The sequence below is a fragment of the Phaethon lepturus genome, unplaced genomic scaffold, assembly GCF_000687285.1.
Source record: "Phaethon lepturus isolate BGI_N335 unplaced genomic scaffold, ASM68728v1 scaffold8583, whole genome shotgun sequence".
NCBI lineage: Eukaryota > Metazoa > Chordata > Aves > Phaethontiformes > Phaethontidae > Phaethon > Phaethon lepturus.
Genome location: NW_010531204.1, coordinates 16002 through 39280, shown reverse-complemented (window position 1 = coordinate 39280; position 23279 = coordinate 16002). Strand labels below are relative to the sequence as shown.

General features: G+C 38.3%; 1 protein-coding gene across 1 annotated transcript in view; it reads right to left on the bottom strand.

Moving 5' to 3' along the window:
• Positions 1–5839: 5839 nt before the first annotated feature.
• LOC104618780 (A disintegrin and metalloproteinase with thrombospondin motifs 6-like) overlaps positions 5840–23279 on the bottom strand; it is a gene marked incomplete at its 5' end in the record, with an annotated part of 30824 nt that continues 13384 nt past the window's right edge. The window contains 4 exons of the mRNA XM_010284462.1: positions 5840–5949; positions 13067–13223; positions 14457–14633; positions 22363–22567. Of these exons, the coding sequence (XP_010282764.1) occupies positions 5840–5949; positions 13067–13223; positions 14457–14633; positions 22363–22567 (649 nt within the window). The remainder of the gene's footprint in view (positions 5950–13066; positions 13224–14456; positions 14634–22362; positions 22568–23279) is intronic.

Here is a 23279-nt window from a genome sequence, read left to right as displayed (position 1 = left end):
TTCAACCCAAAGATTCTATGATTCTATGAGGTGAATCATAGCGCTGGTTTCCCTTGTTTTTATGAAAGATGCAAGTGGTAGCGTAACGGTTACTTGGAAAGACAAAATGCTGTAACTCCGAACGTCCCCCCTTCCTTCTTCTTCCCCCAGCTTTATATATGGTATATATCATATGGTATGGAATATCCCTTTGGCCAGCTGGGGTCAGCTGTCCCGGCTGTATCCCCTCCCAACTTCTTGTGCATCCCCAGCCTACTCGCTGGTGGGGTGGTGTGAGAAGCAGGAAAGGCCTTGACTGTGTGTAAGCACTGCTTAGTAATACCAAAGCCATCCCTGTGTTCTCAACACTGTTTTCATCACAAATCCAAAACATAGCCCCATGCTAGCTACTGTGAAGAAAATTAACTGTATCCCAGCCAAAACCAGCACAACAGTTTATGCTCATCAGAAGTCATATAGCTGCCAGTCAGAAAATTACTGAAATCTGGACCTGGAAAGGATAACTATGTATTTCTACATTAAGAGTGGGAAGATTCCATTTCTATAAGCTGGAAGACCTGTTCAGAGAAGACCTAGCAAGGGGTTAAACCTCAACAACTATGTGTCCCATAGCCTGTCCAGCTCAATAAAAATGTCAGTTCTGTGCAGAAATAGAAAATAAATGGCATGTGGTGCTTAGGTAATATGCCATTTTAAGGGATGCAGTATCCTTAAATGCACACTGTACTGCATTCTGAGTGGCTCAGATTCATAAATTGGTCATGAACTCCCCCTTTAGCTGGGCCAAATATACTTGGGAAGCTATCAAGTTGCTAGTGCTGTAGTGAACCTTGTTATATGGCTGACTGAGCCCTTATAAATCTGTTTTGGATTCCATCCTGATTACTGCATGCAAATGCTCTTACACTATTCTGTCTAGGACAAAGACTGGAGGGACCACACAGAAGCAACAATCCATTCCTTCCACCTAATTGTTTTCTGTGGTGAAGGGAAGACAGCCAGATAGGGCATCACTTCTCTCAGAATGTCAGCCTCAGCTTAGTAATGGCCTTCTCTTAAGACTCTTAGATTGATGACTGACTGACTCCAGATGAGGCTCACAGGACTCATCCAAAGTCTGTTGCTGTAAACATCCACAGAAGAGTCCTGGATCTTAGTTCCTAGCAATAAAAATAATAATAATAAAAAAGTCAGCAAAATAACCAAGGCCTATTCAGTATTCTACAGAGGATACTTAAAAGTCCTTCTTTTAGATCAGATAGGTTCAGAGAGAACAGGGAGTTTACTAATGAAGGAAAAATTGTGGGGTATAGCAAGGGAAATCAGAGAATGGATAAGCAGTAACTCAGGCAAAAATGGTGTCCATTTCCTCAAGAAATAAACTGAAACAGTATAACACAGAATTATAATAGCAGGGTTGGTTCCAGAAGGAAGTTTAGGCGCAAGAAGAGTGCATTTTAAGAAGACTGAAGGGAGTTTTGTGTGCCAGGTATTCTACAGTCAACATGGGTGATGTTAGGTATAAGGTAGCAGAAATAGGAAAAGAGAGGGAAACACAACAGCATCTGTTTCAGTGTACACAGTTTGTCGTTATAATCCAAAACACAGTTCCTCCAGGGAGAAAGAATAATACTCAAAACTGAACAATAGTGGGAAACCTATCAGGTAATAATTTGTAGTGTGAATGTATGGGAGGAAAGTCAACCGTTTTGGAATGACAGAGAAAACAGTTAATAGACTGTGTAATTTACTAAGGCTATTCCATCTTTAACTTCTGATCTGTAGCGCAATAAAATTTTGTGATAGAGCACAGGTAGAAATATCAGTGCCTTTAAAACAGGGTATTGTTTTTTGAATCCTCATTAGTAAACAGAAGAAAAAAGAATAACCAAGATTATTAAATGCCTTATCAAAACATTTAAGGTTCTATGTACTTTCTTCAGCATCTTACTCAGAGTAGTAAATTGATTATTTTCATGAAACTAGATTTTAACTGTTATTCTAGAGAAAGAAGAAATATTTCATAGGACTTGATCAGAGGCTTCAGTATAGGATATTTTTACTGTATCAGTTAAGAAAAGAAGCATCTCTCAGCAACAGTGACCTAAGCACCAAGTTTTCTGAAATGACTTTGTTTTTTACATTTAAAAACATTATAGCTTCAGATAAAATCTTAAAAGCTCAATGCAAGAAGGACATTTTATTGTTATTGGTGTTATTGGTATTATTGACTGGCTGTTAATGAAATCATTCCAAGAAGTACAGGATATTTTGTTGCCATTAATCTCATTCTTGATCTACATTTATTGCTTAAGCTAAAATATTACCTAATAATGTACATGATCACGTTCTTGATTTTTCCTTTTCCTTTTTGTTTTGCTCATATATGATAAACATTGCTGCTGCCAAGGAAAGAATTTTGGCATAACATATAGATGTTACTTGGAAGAAAACATCTTATATATATTTTGATGCATCTGACAAAGCAAATATTAAGCATACAGAATTCTAGCAACTGTAAGTCCGGGAATAGACAACTGTACCATGGGTATCATTCTTAAAAGCTGAAGTTTTATTTTACTAAATTGTCTATATTAAAAACAGATCTGTGCCTGGTGTGGAATTTCACTGCATCAAGTGTTACAATATTTTTGTTTTCATTGCAAGCAGGAGAATGCATGTAGAACAAGTGTTAAGAAACATGACAATAAATTAGAATATAATTTACAAAAGCAAATAATAAAAATAATAATAAAGTAAGTGTACCACATTAATACCAAGTATAAAATAATAAGCAACTAATCACAATAATACAAAGGTACTTTCAGTCTGTATTATTAAGGATATCTATGTGACATTCACTCCATTACAAAGTTCCTAACAAAATGGACTGGTTTTGGGTGTATACACCTTGAGGGGTTAATCTGTAGATTTTTCTTTCTGTTTTGATTTTCTTCAGTTGAAGCTGATAATATCGCTCAGTGGAAGTACTGGCACTAGATTGATTTCTGCATTTAGTATTCTACTATTTGATTCTAGGCTTGTCATATTTATAGCCTATACAAATAGTCCTATTGTCACAATTTAGGAATATAACACTCTTTAGCTTAGATTATATAGATGACTACAGTGTAGCAGCAGCAATGAACTGTGTTGTGGAAACCAATTATTTTTCTTTGAATTAGGTTTCATTTTTTGGTCTTAGTCTGAAGCGTTGCTTAGTTTGTAAATCCACGTACATTCTGGGTTTTGTTCCCTTTAATAATACAATTCAACGTTGCTCCGGGGAGTTCTTTAAATTCCACCCTCAGTGCTATTATGTTGCAGAGTAAACACTCTGCAGACTCCCTAGTGTTCTAGCACCAGTAAGAGAGCAAAATGCGTCTTTGGAAACACTCCTTACAATTTTAATGTCCTAAGTGAGGTTAAAAAAAAAAAAAAAAGGTTTCTTTTGAATACATAGAAAACCCTTTTCTTGTTAGCTGAAAAGACACATTAGCTGATAAACAAAACCATACCCTGGAGAAAACTGGGCCCTGATACAAAGAGGCCTCTTGCTTAGAGAATGCCATGGTAACCCCTTTCCCTTTTATCTTTTTTTTGACCTAACCAGGGTATGCTAGCACCAACGTGTTTTGTCAAAAGGATATAGAAAGTCGATTCACTTAACAGAGAAGGACTACATACTCAATCCATATGTGCAACTCCTAAAGACTGTTTTTTTTTATCTGCTGGTGTCAGTTTTAACAGGAGTTGTTTACATGGTGATGAGAGCAGCAGATAAGGATTTGTGAATAGATGCAAGCCAACTGAAAATGAATTCCACTGGTCACAGGCATATGGAAGTGGAGATAATGGCAAGAGGTAGCAGATGACAGGAATTTGATGGTCATGAATATGTGGGCTACACAAAACCCCACAGATCGATTGTCAATATGTTGGGGGGATTTCATAGTATGAGTCCTGTTAACAATAGATATTGTTCCATGTTAATTCACATTAGTAAATAGTGTGCAACACATTTGGCTTTGTTAATGGCAAAATACACTGATACACTTCAATCTCATGATATTTTGAAATTATTTTTCATTAAAAAGAGTATTTTTTTAAAAAAGTGCTATTAGAATTTGTAACACATAATGTTAATTGCACTACAACAAAGGAGGCATAGTTGGACACAGAAGCACATTCATCAAGTATCTGCTGCAAACTGCAAGTGTTCAAGTACAATATATTAATATAAACAAGTATCCACTTTCCTTATCGCTTTGTTGAGTCTGTTACTGAAAAGTGAAGGGGAAGAGGAGCATGACATTAAACTTTTTTATGGTAGATTCTTGAATGTAACTTGCCTAAGTAGTTTGCTTTCACAATTAAAAATGCAAAGTATTTGGTGAATATTAAAAATACAATAATATGAAATAAGTGGAGTATGGCAGCAGAATAGTTAAGGCATCTAGCTACTAATCTAGAGGCGTGAGTTTGTTCCAGTCTCACACTGAAAGCTGCCCCTAGATTTAAATATGGACCAGCTTTAAATATGTGCCTGGCCATTTAGGTGAAGGTGGCCAGGCTTCATTCTAGCCACCCCTTTTCCAGTGTGCCTTTCTCCTGATAGCCCAACAGGCCTCTTGGCTCAAGCACACTTTTGACTTCTCATTTGAACAGAACCTAGATATCTCCACGAGTCTTTTATTCTTTGTTTGTAATCCTTGCCAACTCATATGTAGTCTCCTGAACTGCACATTCACATATTCTTTCTTTCTGCCCTTCTGCTATGGTATCAAAGAAGGGAACATCTGGAATCCATTTTAACTTTCAGCTTTGCAAAGGACTGTTGCTATTACACATTAGGCTTATATTTTGCACTGGAACTCCTTGGTTTTGGAGAATCCAGTAACATGTAAACCAGATCTAGATGCCCACAAAGTTGTATCTTCTTTGTGGCTGGTGTTGTAAACAGAAGTGAGCTGGAGTCAAAGTGGAAGTTCTAAGCGATCTGTATGATAGTAGTGAAGGAGCTGGCAATACGGTCTTCACCACTATTGGAGTCTGCCTTCTCCATGATATTGAAATATATTCCTTTTCAGTGGAAATCTCAGCTTCACTTTTACAATGGTAAGATGGCTATAAACCTGCAACACAGATTTCGTTTCGTTTCATAGCACACTTGTATTTCATGCACCACTGCAATAACTGTTGCACCTCTTAAAACTAAGTCCCTCATGGTTGTTCTATTTAGTATAGTTTCATATATGGCTCACAGCAGTGTTCAGGAAATATGGACTACTCCAAAGGGAATGAAGGAAAAATACATATTGTTTTAACAGCTGATTTTATAATTTAAATTGTGGTGCTGTGTTGTGAGATAAAATAGTTAACATTTTTAAGCTATGACAACATTTTTTTGATTCTTATTTACTTCCATAGTAGACCAAGTCATAACAGCTACATTTTAAAAAGTTTTAAATACAAATGGATTCAGTGTCATTGCTAAGTCCGTAACAAAAATTATTTTAATGGTCCAAGGAGGTAAACAGACTATTGATTTAGTCAAAAGAACACAAATGTTCCACAGTAAGCTATTCTATATGTGCTGTGTGGATCTTTCCAATTTGGCATGCTTTCCTTATACTGTGCCCAGCACTTTGGATGAATAAATCCCACTTCACAGAAGTTAAAATAATATTGAAATCCTGTCAGCTGGAGCTGACCAGTGGTTATGTTGTCCACAGGGTAATGCATTTGCAAGGATGTCAATCTCATTCCGCTGTGTGGCTCTCTTCGATGGACACTTTTCCACAATAATAACAAGGCACGTTCTCGTGCTTTCTGTGGGTCAGTGTCCTTGGCAGGTCTTGCAGCACATCTGTCTGAAGTATGCTCGACTGCAGAACTTGAACTTCAACACCAGTGGGCAATATGCCACTTTGTTCACATCTTTGCACTCTAATAATTAAGGGCATTAAAGAGAAAAAATCGGAAATAAAAATTAAAGTACAAAGAAAATTTGACATTTAACATGCTGCCTCTCTATCCACCTTGCCCTGTTTCCAACTACTCTTTCTAGTCCAGCCTAGTGCACACAATATATTTTAAAAAGCCATAAAAATGTTTGCAGGGCTTTTCTCCCAGACATTTAGAAGTGCGCCCACTTTGTCTTGAATTACCATTTATTGGGATAAATGATCACTTTAGATAGCTAGGAAATATGAGTCATTTTACTTACAATACTTTTATATCTTCTTTCTCAGGAGTTATTGTTTTATTAATCCATGAGAGGTTATCCAAAATCAAACACAATTTGCACTATTTGGTACCATGCCTGTACATTTGTAAGTATCCTTGAAATAGAATATGCATTGCAGCTAACAGGGGTGGAGAAAACAACAAGTGTTATAAATAAAGGCACCAACAGTGTGAGTTCAGTGACTGGACTGAATGGTGGATTATATTTTAGGCTTGGCTCCATACATCCACACTGTCTTTTATGCAGGAGGAAAAGCCATTTTTATGCCTGTAATAGACATGTAAGAGCTTTTTTCATACTTGTGTTTTCCCTATATGCTGGGCTTACTGCCTCAGCAGCCCTTGCCATACTGGCAGGTAACTATTCCAAGAAGGGAGAACAAGAGCTCAACCATGAAGAGGAAGGATTACTTCTTTTCCATCCCACACAGGTTGTTTCTAAAGTGACTTGTGGGTGTACATTACAGGAGCACTGCTGGAGTATGCTGTGGTTCTCCTCTGGCTCAGTTTCCTTTCTGTAGAAAGAGGGTGGGAATAGGGAATGGAATTGTTTGGTCCATGCCCAGTTCTTATTATGATTATAGCTGGAGATGCGGCTGTATCTGAGAGCTCAATGGTACACTCAGGTTCTACAGCTCGAATGTTGCTACTACAGATTTGCTTTGCACTGGAGTGAATATTGTGATAGATGCCTTATAGGGGATTTTTAGTTATAAGCATTTGCACAGTTTCTTCCAGACTGATATTAAAATAGGACTTTGGCAAGGAGCCTTGTTTCATGTATAGGAAGATGGAAGAGATGTATATGGAGAAAAAGAAAAACCCACAAGTTTGAATAGCAAAAATGAAGTGGTGGGAAGAATGAAATTAAATTAATTTCTCAGAAAATAATTTGTCTCAAAAGAATGCTGCAAAATTTTACTGTTTTAAGGTTGCATTTGATACTGGCTTCCTCCTACAATCTTTCTCAAATTTGAGAAACAGCTATAAAGAAAATGTGAATGAAAAGGAGAGAAACTAGCAGTACTTTGACTATTATCATATTTTATATTGATTTGATATCTAGAAGTGAAGACTGGAGGCCAGGATGCTGTTGCTCCAAGGTCTGACAGAACAACAGTCCTTGACTCCGAGATGTCTGTAAGCCAAATATGAGAGACAACAGACAGACACACCAAACAGGTAGGAAAAGAAAAAAGTAATAGTGAAACAAACACAGTCATCATGTACAATCCCTTCAGCTACTCCTATTTGTCTTCCTTCTACGCATGACCTCACAGTACAATATTTTTGCTCCAGAACAGGTAGTTATGGACAGAGTGTTCATGCTGCAAGCATACTGTAGTAGCAAGTTAAGTGCAGATGAGAATTTTTGGTATTTGAACCTAGGAAAGCATTAGTGAGGCTGAACTTCAGGGTCTGTACTGAATGGCATTTCCAATAATGGCAATGTGCATGCTTCTAGCTAGACGAGTAGAGGTCATGAAATGATTTAAACTTTCATTTCATTAACACAGATATAGTGTTTTTGTTGCAAATTTTACTCCACCTACCCAATGTTTTATGTACTATTTTTCTACTTTTTTAATTCTGGAAACAGAGTTGGATGTCAGCAGAAAAGACATTGGGGGTAGCTGGTTGAAACAGACATATTTCTCTATCAGCAACTGCACATGGTCACTATTTTATTTCAAAAACTCTTCCCAAAAGAGGTCAAATATCTTCCAGAAATATTTCAGGTCCTTGTGTTTGTGTTTGCTGGGAATATAGGAGAGACAGATGGTGAATCATAAATGAAGTGAGGAAAAAAAGGTTCACTTGATGAAATGTAAAAAGTTCACTCAATCCCAAAAATAACCCTCATATAGGTTGTATTTCATTAAATACAGGTAAAGTAAATAACTTCATTTTTGCTAAAAGTAGGATTTGAAATTGTCCCATTTCATATTTCTTTATGTTATTCTTCCGCTTGACTAAAACTGGACCCTGTTCAGCCAATGCCATTTGGACAGCAGTGAGACACTATTCTGGAAGTTGCCCACAACTTCTGTTTTAAAAATCAGGTTTGAAATAGATATGGTGGCTGATGAAGTAGCCTATTATTCACGGGACTGTGGCTGAATGGAAGAGGTTTAGCAGAGCCCTTTTTGTTCCTAGTAACTACTGTTAATAAGTTTAAATAATCTACATGCATTAATCTCTCCTTTCCTGAACTTTGTGGCCAGATCAGACAATATTATGATATCAAGTATCACATTACAGAAATAAAACCACAGAATGTCACTGTGCCTTCAGCTAAAGAGACTGCAAAGACATACCACAAAAAATACAAGGAAAACTGAAATGACATAAAAATAGATAAAATAGTTTTTCAGGTAAAGTTTCAGATGGCCATTAGCAGTCTAGATTCAGCAGATATATACACACACACACACACTTAGAGAATAAAATAATTTCAAATTGTGTGGTACATGCTGCCTGTAGTTCACTTCCAACAGCAAATGTTATGTTACCCTCATCAGTGTCAGTCTGTCAAAACCTTGTCTACAATATTCTAAATCTCCAATGAAGAGTTTAAAGAAAACAAAGAGCTAAAGCAGATGTAAAATGTGACAAGATATACTGTAACTTTCTTTTACTGTTCCTATATCCCCAAAATTTTTACTCTTATTTTATGTAAACAACCTTTACTTTCCCCAAGAAAGTGCTTTTAAACTTTACTAACATGATCATTATACTGCGGAGTGGCTCAAGCTTTCTCAAAAACATGTATGTGATCTTGGGTCACCAAAATTAAATTGTCCAGAAATTGATAAATGGGTCCCACAGGCTGCGAGCACCAGAGTTTGGGGAGTGAAGGGAATCAGAGGTTCACAGGGGTTTGAAATGAGAAGGGAATCCCCTCAGCTAGTCCGATCCTGCTGCAAACCAATGACCTGTTGTTGAAGTTGCTTTTGCCCCACAGTGGGGCCCAAAGCACAAGGCAGCGCTACTAGGTGGCATGTGGACAAAGTCTCTGCGTGCGAGTAGATATGCTCTGCTACGCACATGGACTCCCAAGGGGCAGAACCCTCCCTCTGAGAGGCCTGACTCCTTCCCTGAACCCCAAATACAGATACACAGTTCACATCCCACTGCACTCGGAGACAGATGCATGCATACAGGCACAGAATACTCCTTTCACAAAATACATCTACAAGGAAATACCAGAACTCAAATACTTCTTTCCTAGAAAGTATTATATTTCCAAAAACAGTTGTGCTTTTTAGGATGTTAGTTCTTGAAATCTTAAATCATCTCTAGTATGCTGAAAAAAATATGCCTCCCTGTTCAAAGGGTAACACTTTACTAACACAAGAGCTGTCAGCAACTCTTGTGTCAAAGAGGATTTTTTTAAAGCCAAAAGTGTAAGCAAAAAATGTGCAATACATGCAAATTATTCTGCAAACACTCAGAGTTTGAGCTTCTTAAATTCAGCATTTAATAGTAGCTCTGAAATGTTTATAAATTAGGATATATATTTAAGAAATACTTGCCAAAATATTGAAAAAAATAACTTGAAGACAATTTTTTTTTCTAATTTTTGGATAGGGTACCCTTACTATTTCATGGATTGCAACTAGGTTCTTGAGAAAGGATGTAGGTATTTTAAATTGTTAAATGAACTTTGAGATTACACTTATTTTTGAACCATTTGAGATACTTAACTACTTACAAATAATCAGTGGTTTCCAGTAAATACCTTCAATATGAGACAAAAGCAATCATAGGATTGTAGCAATGTGTTGGGATCTCTATCTACTGGAAGAGATTGTGCTATATCTTTTTCCCCTCAATTCATAGAATCATAGAATGGTTTGGGTTGGAAGGGACCTTTGACGGTGTATTGGGTTTGTGTGGCAAGGTTTTGGTAGCGGGGGGGGCTGCAGGGGTGGCTTCTGTGAGAAGCTGCTAGAAGCTGTGTCTGATAGAGTCAATGCCAGCCGGCTACAAGACAGACCCGCTGCTGGCCAAGGCTGAGCCAATCAGTGATGGTAGTAGAGCCTTTGTGATAACATATTTAAGAAGGAGAAAAAAACATCAACAGCAATTGCAGCTGGAGAGAGGAGTGAGAATATGTGAGAGAAACAACTCTGCAGAAACCAAGGTCAGTGAAGGAGGAAGGGGAGGAGGTGCTCCAGGTGCCGGAGCGGAGATTCCCCTGCAGCCCATGGTGAAGACCATAGTGAGGCAGGCCCATGGAGCTCCACGGTGGAACAGATATCCATCTGCAGCACATGGAGGACTCCACACTGGAGCAGGTGGATGCCCGAAGGAGGCTGTGACCACGTGGGAAGCCTGTGCTGGAGCAGGCTCCTGGCAGGACCTGTGGACATGTGGAGAGAGGACCCCACACTGGAGCAGATTTGCTGGCAGGACTTACGTCTCCATGGGGAACCCATGCTGGAGCAGTCTGTTCCTGAAGGACTGCACCCCGTGGAAGGGACCCAGGCTGGGGCAGGTCGGGTCTGCAGCACATGGAGGACTCCACACTGGAGCAGGTGGATGCCCGAAGGAGGCTGTGACCACGTGGGAAGCCTGTGCTGGAGCAGGCTCCTGGCAGGACCTGTGGACATGTGGAGAGAGGACCCCACACTGGAGCAGATTTGCTGGCAGGACTTACGTCTCCATGGGGAACCCATGCTGGAGCAGTCTGTTCCTGAAGGACTGCACCCCGTGGAAGGGACCCAGGCTGGAGCAGTTCGTGAAGAACTGCAGCCTGTGGGAAGGACTCACATTGGAGAAGTTCGTGGAGGACTGTCTCCTGTGGGAGGGACCCCACGTTGGAACAGGGGAAGAGTGTGAGGAGTCCTCCCCCTGAGGAGGAAGGAGCGGCAGAAACAACATGTGATGAACTGACCACAACTCCCATTCCCCTTCCTCCTGCCACTGCTCTGGGGGGAGGAGGTGGTCAAAAATAGGGAGTGAAGTTGAGTCCAGGAAGAAGGGAGGGGTGGGGGGAAGGTGTTTTAAGATTTGGTTTTAGTTCTCAATGTCTCTACTCTGTTTTGAATCGTAATAAATTAAATTAATTTTCCCCCAGGTTGAGTCTGTTTTGCCCATGACGTTAATTGCTGAATCATCTCTCCCTATCCTTAACTTGACCCACAAGCTTTTCATTACATTTTCTCTCCCCTGTCCACCTGAGGAGGGGAATGATAGAGCAGCTTTGGTGGGTACCTGGCATCTGGCCAAGGTCAATCCAACACAAAGGGTCATCTAGTCCAACCCCTCTGCAATGAGCAGGGACATCTTCAACTAGATCAGGTTGCTCAGAGCCCTGTCCAACCTGACTTTGAATGTTTTATGGGATGGGGCATCTACCACCTGTCTGGGCAAGCTGTTCCAGTGTTTGGAACATCTGTGTTTGGACATAAAACATCAGTTAGCTTTTGAGCTTTGAAGGGCAGAATGTTTCCTAGATTGATAATCATCACCTAAAGATTACTTAAGATAAAAATGGGTATTAAAATAACCAGGTCAAATTCTATTATGAAGATGCTTTTCAAATGACAAGATGGGATGATAAGCCTCTACTTAAAATTAAAACTTCCAAGCAATAAATTACGGTGCTTATAGTGAATCTTCAGCGTATTCCTGGGATGATTTTCATATGCTCCGTTTCATTACAGACATGTCAATCTGACATACTTTTATGACAGCTTTGAATCTGTGGCGTGAACTTGAATGGATACAGAAGGTATTAAATGAACACCAAATCTGGGAAGACTGTAGCATAAATTTGCCTTTTTTTGATTTAAAATCATAGTATTTGTTCCATCTAAATAGGATATTAAACTTCAGTGTAGTTGGAGAGCCTGTGTAAAACATACTCCATTATATACTGCACAGAGGTTAGTTATGTTAAAAGGAGCAGCTTTAGTGACATTGTGAAGTCAAACACTCAAAATTTAGGGGATACCTGTTTTAAGAGAACTATTATTGCTGTGCAATCTTTATTTTTGGACACGTGTGTTTTGGTAATTTTGGATTCCTTTTCCCCTTCCATACAAAATGGAATATACTCATCTGGTGAGCAACTATTCTAAAGTTTTACAATCATTAAGGAAACTTTTTTTTACTGCCTAGCACTCAAATTGTACTTTGATGACAGAATTTCCTAATAGGTTGTCTTGGACAATTTATGAGTCCAGATCTGGAGCCTTTCATAAACATTAATAAGCTTATTTTGACATTATTATCTAATATATCCTCTAGCAATAATATGTTATGATAAAGTTAGTTAATAGTCTGATTAAATTAGGCTGTATCATGTAAAAAATACTGTAATTGTTTCAAACAGGCATTATAAATCCAAGAAATTCAAAGTTAATTAGAAGAAGCTGAAAAGTAAGTCAAAGTATAAGGACAGGCTTGTAGCACCATGCTTTTTTGCCACTACATTGTTGTGTTAACCACTGATGGAGCAGGTAACAGTTCAGTGGATGAGAAGTATATCATGCTCCCCCTGCTATGATGGACATTTCCATTGAACCAATAAAGACACTGGAAAATTAATGACACAAAATGATAGCATTTTGTCCATGACTTAGGCTATATATTTTTAAAGGTGTTTTTTTAAACAAAGAACCTATATTTAGGTTTTTATTGACTTTACCTTTGAATTACAATGACTAATTAGAAAATAATTGTAAAAAAATAATACACAGTCTGAGAGATGATGTAATGTAGACTTTTACTAATAAATTAATGCAGTAATACTGACCATGTCACTTTACTCTTTCCAGAATAAATTATATTAAGATGGTAAAATTACCTTCTGTGTTGGAAATGGGAGCACTGTCACATTTACTTTCACACTGCTGCATTGATGGAGGTCTAAGTGTTTCTGGACACTCACTGGATGCTTGTCCGGTGTATGAGAGGCACTGTACTGTTCGCATCTGTTGCCCAAGACCACACTGTGCAGAACACTAAAAAAAAGAGATAAAAAAGTAAAACAACTTGGATCGAATTTTTAAATTTAAAACAAGACAACAGGTAAGCAATCAGGAACAGTACACGTACACAAATTAAAAAAGAAAGACAAGCATCTGAAGAGATTTGGTTAATGCATAAAATAATTTTCATAAAATATCTTAGAGTTTTTTGGGTTTTGGACAGTATATGAGACCACTTGTCTTTCAAAGAAAAAAAAACACATTGCAATGTTAGCTCCCTGAACAACTTGTATTTGAGGTATGAGAATATAATTTACACTATTTCATATATCATGTCTGAGTTTAAATGCATGTTTTCAAGAGAGAAATCATTTACTTTAGAACAAAGATGAAAGACCAAGGAGAACAAGAATTCAAATCTGCTAGAGGACATTTTTATGGAAAAAGGAAAGTATCTTTCAAACAAAAATCCTTTGCTTTTTCAAAGTATTTTTTTAGTTTCTGTAACTAAACTGTTTTTAGGACATATCAATTTAAGATAAATGTGCACCTGGACAACTAGCATAAAAGAAAAGTCAATTAGACTGTAATACCACAAATTATTGTCCCCTGGTTATTTAAGCTAAGGTGTTTTATTTTCATTAGTGGCAAATTACTCAACAAACTTAGAAACTGAAATATCAAGTTATTGTTTAATAACAGGCCATTGATCATAACTGAGATGCAAAAACATAATGAAAGAAGTAAATTTCGTATCTCCTATTTAGAAACACTGCATAATGGCAGCACCATTCAGCCTGTGCTGTAACAACTTAGATCCCTGTCTGGTAATTAAGCATATTTTATGTAAAATTATATAGGTCTTGGAAAGTTTTTTGGGTGGCTAGATATCTTAGTAAAATTTTAATTGGCTTTGTATTTCCATCGTGTTTCTCAACTAAGTTAAATGTGTTTTAAAAATACTAAACCTTGCAACATTACTGTATCCCAAAATCCCCTTCTAAAAAGCTATAATAAGGACTATTTAATTTTTTTGAAAATGCATATGGAAACTCATCCAATAGAAACTAGATTACTGTCAGCAAATCCTTTATAGTTCAGCAGACAGCTATCATTCAAAATAACATTTCAATCTGAGACAAACAGGGGAGAAGCTTTTGCTGCAGTCATGGGAACCATCTCATCTATTTCCAGCAGCATCTTATCCCTAAAGGTACTAATGTGTAGGAGACTAACAGCAATAAATACTTATATGAACTGTCTTACCTGTCCCCAGTCTCCAGTAACCCAGCGAGGAGGAGGACATCGGCCTAAACTACAGCGGGTGCGGACTGGAGGTTTGCTTTCCTCTTGGCATTGCGTGGCTGGAAAAGTTTTTAAAAGATCGCTGCTTTTGCAAAGAACAATTCGGTGTTTGAATCCTGGGCCACACTTTGGTGTGCACTGAAAAAATATTTATATAAATGAATAATGAAAATCTCAGTAAAAAGTCAATAAATGTGTCAGAAATGCTATTATGGAAAATAGGAGAATATATTTATGTTCTTATAATTAAACTATAATACAAATTTTCTCAAGTTGATCGTGATAATTTAAAAATGTTTAGAAACACAAACAAGCTGACTGATGATTGTTTTATTAAGTTAAAGGTTTTATAAGTTTTAACTTGATAAAAGCAGATTTCCTTTGCTATTTATATTTAGGCTAATGTGTTACTATTTACTTTTATATATAAAAAGCCTTTTTTTGGGTTGGACTAGATGACCCTTATAGGTCCCTTCCAACCCAAACTATTCTATGATATATACATATACAGTAGGACTGAGTGCACCCTCAGCTGAGGTCACCAAGCTGAGTGGCGTGGTTGACACGCCTGAAGGAAGGGAAGCCATCCAGAGGGACCTGGACAGGCTAGAGAGGTGGGCCCGTGTGAACCTCATGAGGTTCAACATGGCCAAGTGCAAGGTCCTTCACCTGTGTTCCCAAACATGGGAAGGCAGGCTGGGCAATGAGTGGATTGAGAGCAGCCCTGCCAAGAAGGACTCGGGGGTATTGGTGGATGAAAAACTGAATATGAGCCGGTAATGTGCGCTCACAGCCCAGAAAGCCAAATGCATCCTGGGATGCATCGAAAGAACTGTGGCCAGCAGGTCGAGGGAGGTAATTCTGCCCCTCTACTCTGCTCTGGTGAGACCCCACCTGGAGTACTGCGTCCAGCTCTGGAGCCCCCAGCATAAAAAAGACATGGACCTGCTTGAGCGGCTCCAGAGGAGGGCCACAAAGACGATCAGGGCGCTGGAGCACCTTTCCTATGAAGAAAGGCTGAGAGAGTTGGGGTTGTTCAGCCTGGAGAAGGCTCCAGGGAGACCTTATAGTGGCCTTCCAGTACTTAAAGGGGGCCTACAGGAAAGATGGGAAGGAACCCTTTTATCAGGGAGTGTAGTGATAGGACAAGGGGTAACAGTTTTAAACTGAAAGAGAGTAGATTTAGATTGGATATAAGAAACAAATCCTTTACTGTGAGGGTGGTGAGACACTGGAACAGGTTGCCCAGAGAAGTTGTGGATGCCCCTTCCCTGAAAGTGTTCACGGCCAGGGTGGATGGGGCGTTGAGGTCCTGGTCTAGTGGAAGGTATACCTGCCCATGGCAGGGGGGGGGGAACTAGATGTTCTTTAAGATCCCTTCCAACTCAAACCATTCTATGATTCTATGATACCTCAAAACAAGATTTTTAAGAAAATCTCTCAGTGGGAGTCACCTAAACTAGTCAATACAGAATGGACAGGTTTATTCATAATTCTGTGATTCTATGATTCTATCCTAAATCTTATCTCTGCTTAGATTTAGGATCTTAAACTGGGCTGCAAAAAGATGGGTCCTCCATTTGGACTTTATAATCCAGAACTGCGAAGGGAGTATAGAAAAACTTTCCTTAAAATCTAACCTTTCATTTCCTGTCCTATTCTAGCCTTTCCTATCAAGGTACTGCCTCCTTATCTACAATAGTTCAGTGTTCAGAATTCTCATACAGAATAGCTAGGTTCAATCCTCCTCATGCTGAAGGGCCTTTACTTTAACCCCAAATCTTGTGTACCCTAAGTACCTGCCGAATAGAAAACTAGGAGAAGGAGGGAAGGAAGAGAAGAAAGATCTCTATATCTCTGGCTGAACTGCAAAAAGAATTAAATATTAATGCTAAATAGAGACCAAAAAAGAATGACAATGAATATGTCAGATCTTCAGCATCATGACCGTGACTCCTCAGTTCTGGTCCAAATTCCATGGAATGTTGCACATAGCTGTTTTCTGCACTCTGGGTGTTGCATTCTAAAATCTGAAATATTATAAAAATGCAAAAAAGCAAGCTATCACCAGCTGACTCTTAAAATAGACCAGTAGCTACTGCTGTACCTCATGTGGAACCCGGATCATTAGACATGATCTAAGAATGCCTTCTAAATCGAGGCCTTTGGAGAGGATATATGGAGAAATGTCTAGTGTGTGAATCACTGTGTGGCTTTGGCAAGAGGTTGGCACTCAGCTTCTCTTATGTGTCAAGACAGGCAAGTAGAACTTCCGATAATCAGTGAATAAATGTCAAAACCCAATGTGCCTATGGAGTTTCATAACCTCTAGAATGTGATAGCAAATAAGCAAGAGTTTGAGGATCAAGATTTGAGTTTAGGTGCATCAATTTTCTAGTCCAGCTTGAAGACATATTCTTTTATCTATATCTAAGCTGCCATTTGAGAAAAATCTTTCAGCTACTGCTACCAGAAGAAAACAAAATCTGTTAAAAAACACACTTTTTTGGAGTCATAGTCAAAATTCTACTAAATAAGATGAACTACACCCTGTCCCCAGAAATGAAGGTGAAGTAAGGAAATAGGTTGACTACGATAATACTGAATCACAAAAAAAAAAAAAAAGCATCAGTAGAATTCAACAAAAAAGTTATGTCTCCACAGCAAATGAAAGGCAGAATACACAGACAAAAAAAACCCCAGGAAACAGTGTCTCCCATTACCACATGCTTCTAGAATTTTTGACTCACTCAGTGGAAGTCATGACTAACGGCAATATGAATGCAAAGTAAATGTGGTTGTCTGATAAGGCTCTTCCCAAGAAATCCTTAGATTATTTTTTGCTGGTTTATATTTTATTATCTGTAAAAATATAAAAGAAGTATTTTACAGTGGGCAGAATAATTCAGTCAAAGCTCAACTATTGCAAAGCGTAAAAAATTTTATGGCAAAACTGATGTTACCGGAGAATGACTACATTCTGCTAGGCAAGCCACCGTTAGCTTTAATTACTATTTGATATAACCACTTTTACATTCTCCTAAGGACATTATTTAATCTCTATGTTTACAAAATATTTTTGTTTCTCTGGCCAAAAAGATACAGAAGACTAAAAAAATGTATAACTACCCTGATGCTCAAGTTCATTAGCATATAAAAGATCTAAAATTGCTTAATTTGTATCAAGCATTGCTTGCTTTGACTATAAAAACAAAAGTTTAGAATTTGCATTCCAGAGAAAAGTAGCAAGATTTGCCATTGGCTTCAATGGAAGCAGTATTCAACTCTTCCACTTTTTGAGTTCACTCGTTCTCATTTTCATGCTTCTGTCAGAAAATAATATAAATACATATATATATATATAAAATGTTTATATGTATATTACTATAGGGATTTAAATACACTATATTTCTGGGAACACTGAACAGAAAAAAAAAAGCATTTTTTCTCATTGTATTAAAATGGTCAAGACACTCTGCCAAGCTACACCAGGCAAAATTCATACCAGAAAGAAGTCAGCATTTTTTTCACAGTCCTGATGAAATGCCACCACAACCAGAAGCTTAGCAGAGAACATTTTTGTTCAAAATTATAACACACTCCTGTTGTATAAAAGCCTGGTTGTGAAGGCTTTTAAAAGCTGTTCAAGCTTTTTACGAGGCTGGCAATGTTGATGGATCTAAGGATGATGTATTAGTGAGCAAAGTCTAGAGGCGGTAGCTAAAGAGGAATAGTATATAGTCAGCATATATTTATGGCTCTATAACTTGTCATATGGATACTATTATTTGTTAATACTGAGGTGATGCCTAGATATTCCAATAAGAAATAAAGTATCATGATAATGTACACAAAGAACTTACAAACTATCAGTGCCATGGATGTGGTATGAAAGAGTCTTCAACCAAACATCCCTTTCTACTCATCCATTCTTTCCTTCTCATTCCTTTCCTTTCTACTCTTTCCAAGTGAGATTCATTTTCATTTTCAAAGGGCTGGAATACAGTGTACCTTTTCAGGTAGGGACAGTTTAAAACCTTTTCTGCCTTGATTATGGTGCCCTACTTGTTGTGTGAAATGCTGGCTAACAGTGGGGTAAAAAAAAATTGTTCTGCATGTAGAACAAGACACACTTTAAGATTCACTGTGCCATTTCTAGGTTTCTTGGGGTCCTGGTCTACACTGAGAAAAGTTGCTGAAAGAAACTGCTTACCTACAGGTTTCAGGCTATAAAGCTGACAACTTTTTACAGAACCGATTCCAAAAAATATTTTATCTTAAACCTGAATAAAACTAGAGACAGATTCAGGTATAGTCTGGGAATTACTCTCTGTTTTATGATAGAGGATTATTTACAAAACCTGTTACAAATAACAGGAGATTCAGAATATAAGCAAAAGCATCTGTATGATAAATTAATGAAAGCAAAAAAAAAATTCATAAGTTCACATTATATTTTAGAAGAATTTTCTTTGATATAAAAGCTCACTAAAATGGCATTTCACTCATAATTCCATACAGAACAAAACCAAACAGTTGAGCAATACAGCACATTGACACATTTTTCTTTTGTCCAAAGAAAAGCAACATATATAATGGAAAAAAATATAATTGTATATTGGGTTTGCATGGCAAGGTTTTGGTAGCGAATGGGAGGTGGGGTGCTACAGGGATGTCTTCTGTCAGAAGATGCAAGAAGCTGCCTCCATGTCTGATAGAGCCAGCTCCAGCTAGCTCCAAGACAGAGCTGCCACTGGCCAAGGCTAAGCCAATCAATCAGCAATGGTGGTAGAGCCTTTGTGATAACATATTTAAGAAGGAGAAAAAAAATGCTGTGCAACAGCAGCTAGAGAGAGGAGTGAGAATATGTGAGAGAAACAACTCTGCAGACACCAAGGTCAGTGAAGGAGGAGGGGGAGGAGGTGCTCCAGGCACCGAAGCAGAGATTCCCCTGAAGCCTGTAGTGAAGACCATGGTGAAGCAGGCTTTCCCCCTGCAGCCCATGGAGGTCCACAGTGGAGCGGATATCCACCTGCAGCCCGTGGAGGACCCCACGCTGGAGCAGGTGGATGTGCCCTGAAGGAAGCTGTGACCCTGTGGAGAGCCCATGCTAGAACGGGCTCCTGGCAGGACCTGTGGACACATGGAGAGAGGACCCCACACTGGAGCAGGTTTGCTGGCAGGACTTATGTCTCCATGGGGGACACATGCTGGAGCAGTCTGTTCCTGAAGGACTGCACCCCATGGAAAGGACTCAGGCTGGAGCAGTTTGTGAAGAACTGCAGCCTGTGGGAAGGACCCAAGTTGGAAAAGTTCATGGAGGACTGTCTCCCGTGGGAGGGAGTGTGAGGAGGAAGGAGTAGCAGAGACAATGTGCTCGGGGGGGGAGGTGGTAGAGACTTCAGGAGTGAAGTTGAGCCCAGGAAGAAGGGAGGGTTGGGGGGAAGGCATTATAATATTTAGTTTTATTTCTCATTATCCTACTCTGATTTGTTTGGTAACAAATTAAATTAGTCTTTTTTGCCCGTGATGGTAATTGTTGAGTGATCTCCCTGTCCTTATCTTGACCCACGAGTCTTTCATTATATTTTCTCTCCCCTGTCCAGCTGAGGAAAGGGAGTGATAGAGTGTCTTGGCGGGGACCTGGTGGCCAGCCAAGTTCAACCCACCAAAATTTGTCTACACAAGTAGTTTCTTCAGCTAAGAACAGATGGATATTATACAAGCGTGAAATTCAAACAGCAAGGAGATGAACAACAACAGCTTCCATGGCAGTTCACAGCACTGTGATTTAACATGCAGATATTGCTACTTTCAAATACTGCGATAATGCTTAGACTATTATTAACTGTCCTTGGAGATATTCAGAAGCTGTCTGGACATGGTCCTGGGCAGTCGGCTCTATAGGTGGCCCTGCTTGAGCAGGGGGTGTTGGACAAGATGACCTCCAGAGGTCCCTTCCAACCTCAACCATTCTGTGATTCTGTGAACTATGTTACCTGTATCAACAAATTATGGTAAGAGCTGTTCTGTACCATTCTATGGGTGCTCATAGTGATGCTAGTAGGCCTCCTTCTTTATGTTTTGAATTTTGAGAGGCTATAACAATTTTTGGAGCTAAAAGTATCTGTGCATAGAAGAGATCTGTGCAACTACAGGCACATTAATCTTCTTTATAGTATGCAGTGATTTATAATTTATTTTGAATGAAAGACTGTTTAAAGGCAAGCAAATACACAGGAAATGGGATACAATGAATCATGGGTATATCATTGGTAGATCATTCCAGTTTAATAGTCTCCTTTTTTTTAGACAAAGTAAGCGGAACAGTTCTAACTTACCTGGGCTTCAGTAATGTATTTGAAAGGGGATTACAACTGGGTAAAGTTTAGGATTTGAGAAATGCAACCTGCAAAGACCTTCTAGGATCAGTCATGGGACTGGTCTGATTCATATTTCTTTATAGTCTACTTAATGATGTTCATGCAAAAGTAATTTCAGTTGTTCAGCATTACTGAAATTAGTGGCTAGCACAGGTAATTAACTGACCTTAATGCTACAGAGTTATGCTCTACAGAAAGAACTGGACAACTGTGAAGACATGAATTGAAATGAAGTGAAATTTGGTAGTATGATGTGCAAGAGCAAACATTTAAAAAAAAAATAACAAGAACCTCTATTTAAACTGGGAGATCACTAACTGAAATGAAAAAAAGGAGGATAAAGGTCTGTATATATTAACAGAGCATGAGATGACTAAGTAATCAATATGCAATAGCTGAGGAACAGAAGGAGGTTATTTAGGGTATACTGATACATTTTAGGTTATGGGTATTTTCAACAGAGGCAGGAAACAAAAGGACGAGGCACATGTGAAACCTCCTCTGGGATATTATACACATTTAACTCTAGTAATCCATTCCCAAAAAGATGACTTCAAACTGAAACATGAAAGGTGAATGCGGTCAAGATTAATTCCTTTCTGACAAATAATAACTGGAAAGGAAGAGGAGCTGTTTCAGATAACAAAAGCAAACAGGTATAAACTGGCATAGAACTAGAACATTAGAACACTTCTTGCAATTCAAAGACTAAAGTTCAGGAATAGTTTTCCAAGAAGCAGTAGGACAAACCCCCAAATTAACTAATTTTAAAACAGACATTTTTGCACTCTGATTTGTGTGTGATGCAGTCCTATTCAAATGTATCACAGATCAATCTATCTTCTTTCATCTGCACTGGTTCACATCCTTCAAATTTAATACTTGAATCAGTATAAGGTCACAATTTGACTTATACTATAAGAGATATCACCATATTTAACAAAAGATGTTTTTGCTTTAGTAAAGAGAATACAAATTTTCAGGTCTGTTGCTAAGAAAGTTGATGCTTTACATCAGCACGGTTACTTCAGAAAAAACCCTAGGAGGGTTTTTTATTCTGGCTTCTGATATTGTAAACCCATCATCTCTACTCTCCAGCTATTTGCCATTTCAGGAACCAATGGAAATGGAAATTGCTTTTTTCTTTAAGACAATTATCTCATACCAAATGGCTATTCTGGGGGGTTGGTGGTGTTTGTTTTGGTTTGTTTTTTTGCTACTTTTCTGTTTTGTATTTTACTGTTTTTCTATTATGATTAATAACAAGTCATAATCATTTGACAAAACAACAGAACCAACAACACAGAAGACAAAGAAGAAATATGGATGACAAAAACCTGCTTCAGTGCTCTAAATCTATCAGGTTTTGAATTTCTTATTAATCCTTTGCTTAGCAAGCAGCAATAGAAAATGTACTAATATTCAGTGGTCAGAGCTCTTATCTACACTATTGCCAATAAGCTAACATAGCAAAATTTCCTTACTTCTGACCAGTCCAAAGTGACCCACTGCGGGGGACAGGACCGATTGTTACAGGACTCTTTTTCAATAGGCCGGTGTGTTAAACAGTTGGTATTGTCCAGTGTCTCCTCCTCAGAAGGTCCAATCTTTCTGATACAGAGAACTGTTCGTGAACGCATTCCTCCATCACAGGTCTTACTGCATTCTGACCAATCTCCTATAAACCATCTGGATAGAAAAAGTTAGGAGGCTCAGTTAATGCATTTCAGAAACAGAGCAGATCGGTAATTGCACAAACCCAGAACCCAAATAGTTTGAATTACTAAACCTAAATCATTGTTAACATGTATTCACAGTGAAATAAAGTAGAAACTTATAGGTCTTTTCACTGAGCGTTTTAATTTATGCCTCACTGCAATCATATCTTCCAATAATAATACTACCACTTTGTATTTTTCTAGAGCAGCAATTTCCAGCCTAGGCTACAGTAGTTAGAAAGGAGTGTTGAGCCTGACAAAACTGCAGCTATTTAAGTGGATTTGTACTGGACTTGTATGAAACTATTCCTCTGAAAGGGATTTGCAACTGGAAATGTTTGTGAATCACTGCTGTAGATTAAAGCACAAGTTAAAAGCCAAGATGCTTGCCTCTCTAGTATCATTGCAATAAAATAATTTGATCTCAAAATTGGGCTTTCTGAGATTTAATTCTCATCTGATTATGAAACATTTCTAAATTTTTTTATAGAAGGCTATACTGAAATGCAAAATATTCTCATTTATTAAAGTAAAGCAAACACTAGTAAAACATAATTCATCACGTAAAAAAATGACCTCAACAGATATTTAAAAAATGTAAAGCACTGCATGATAGCTGCTAGAGGGACCTTCTGAGTATTTGTGCGTACATAGTAAAAGTTGAGAGCTGTACAGTGTATTTA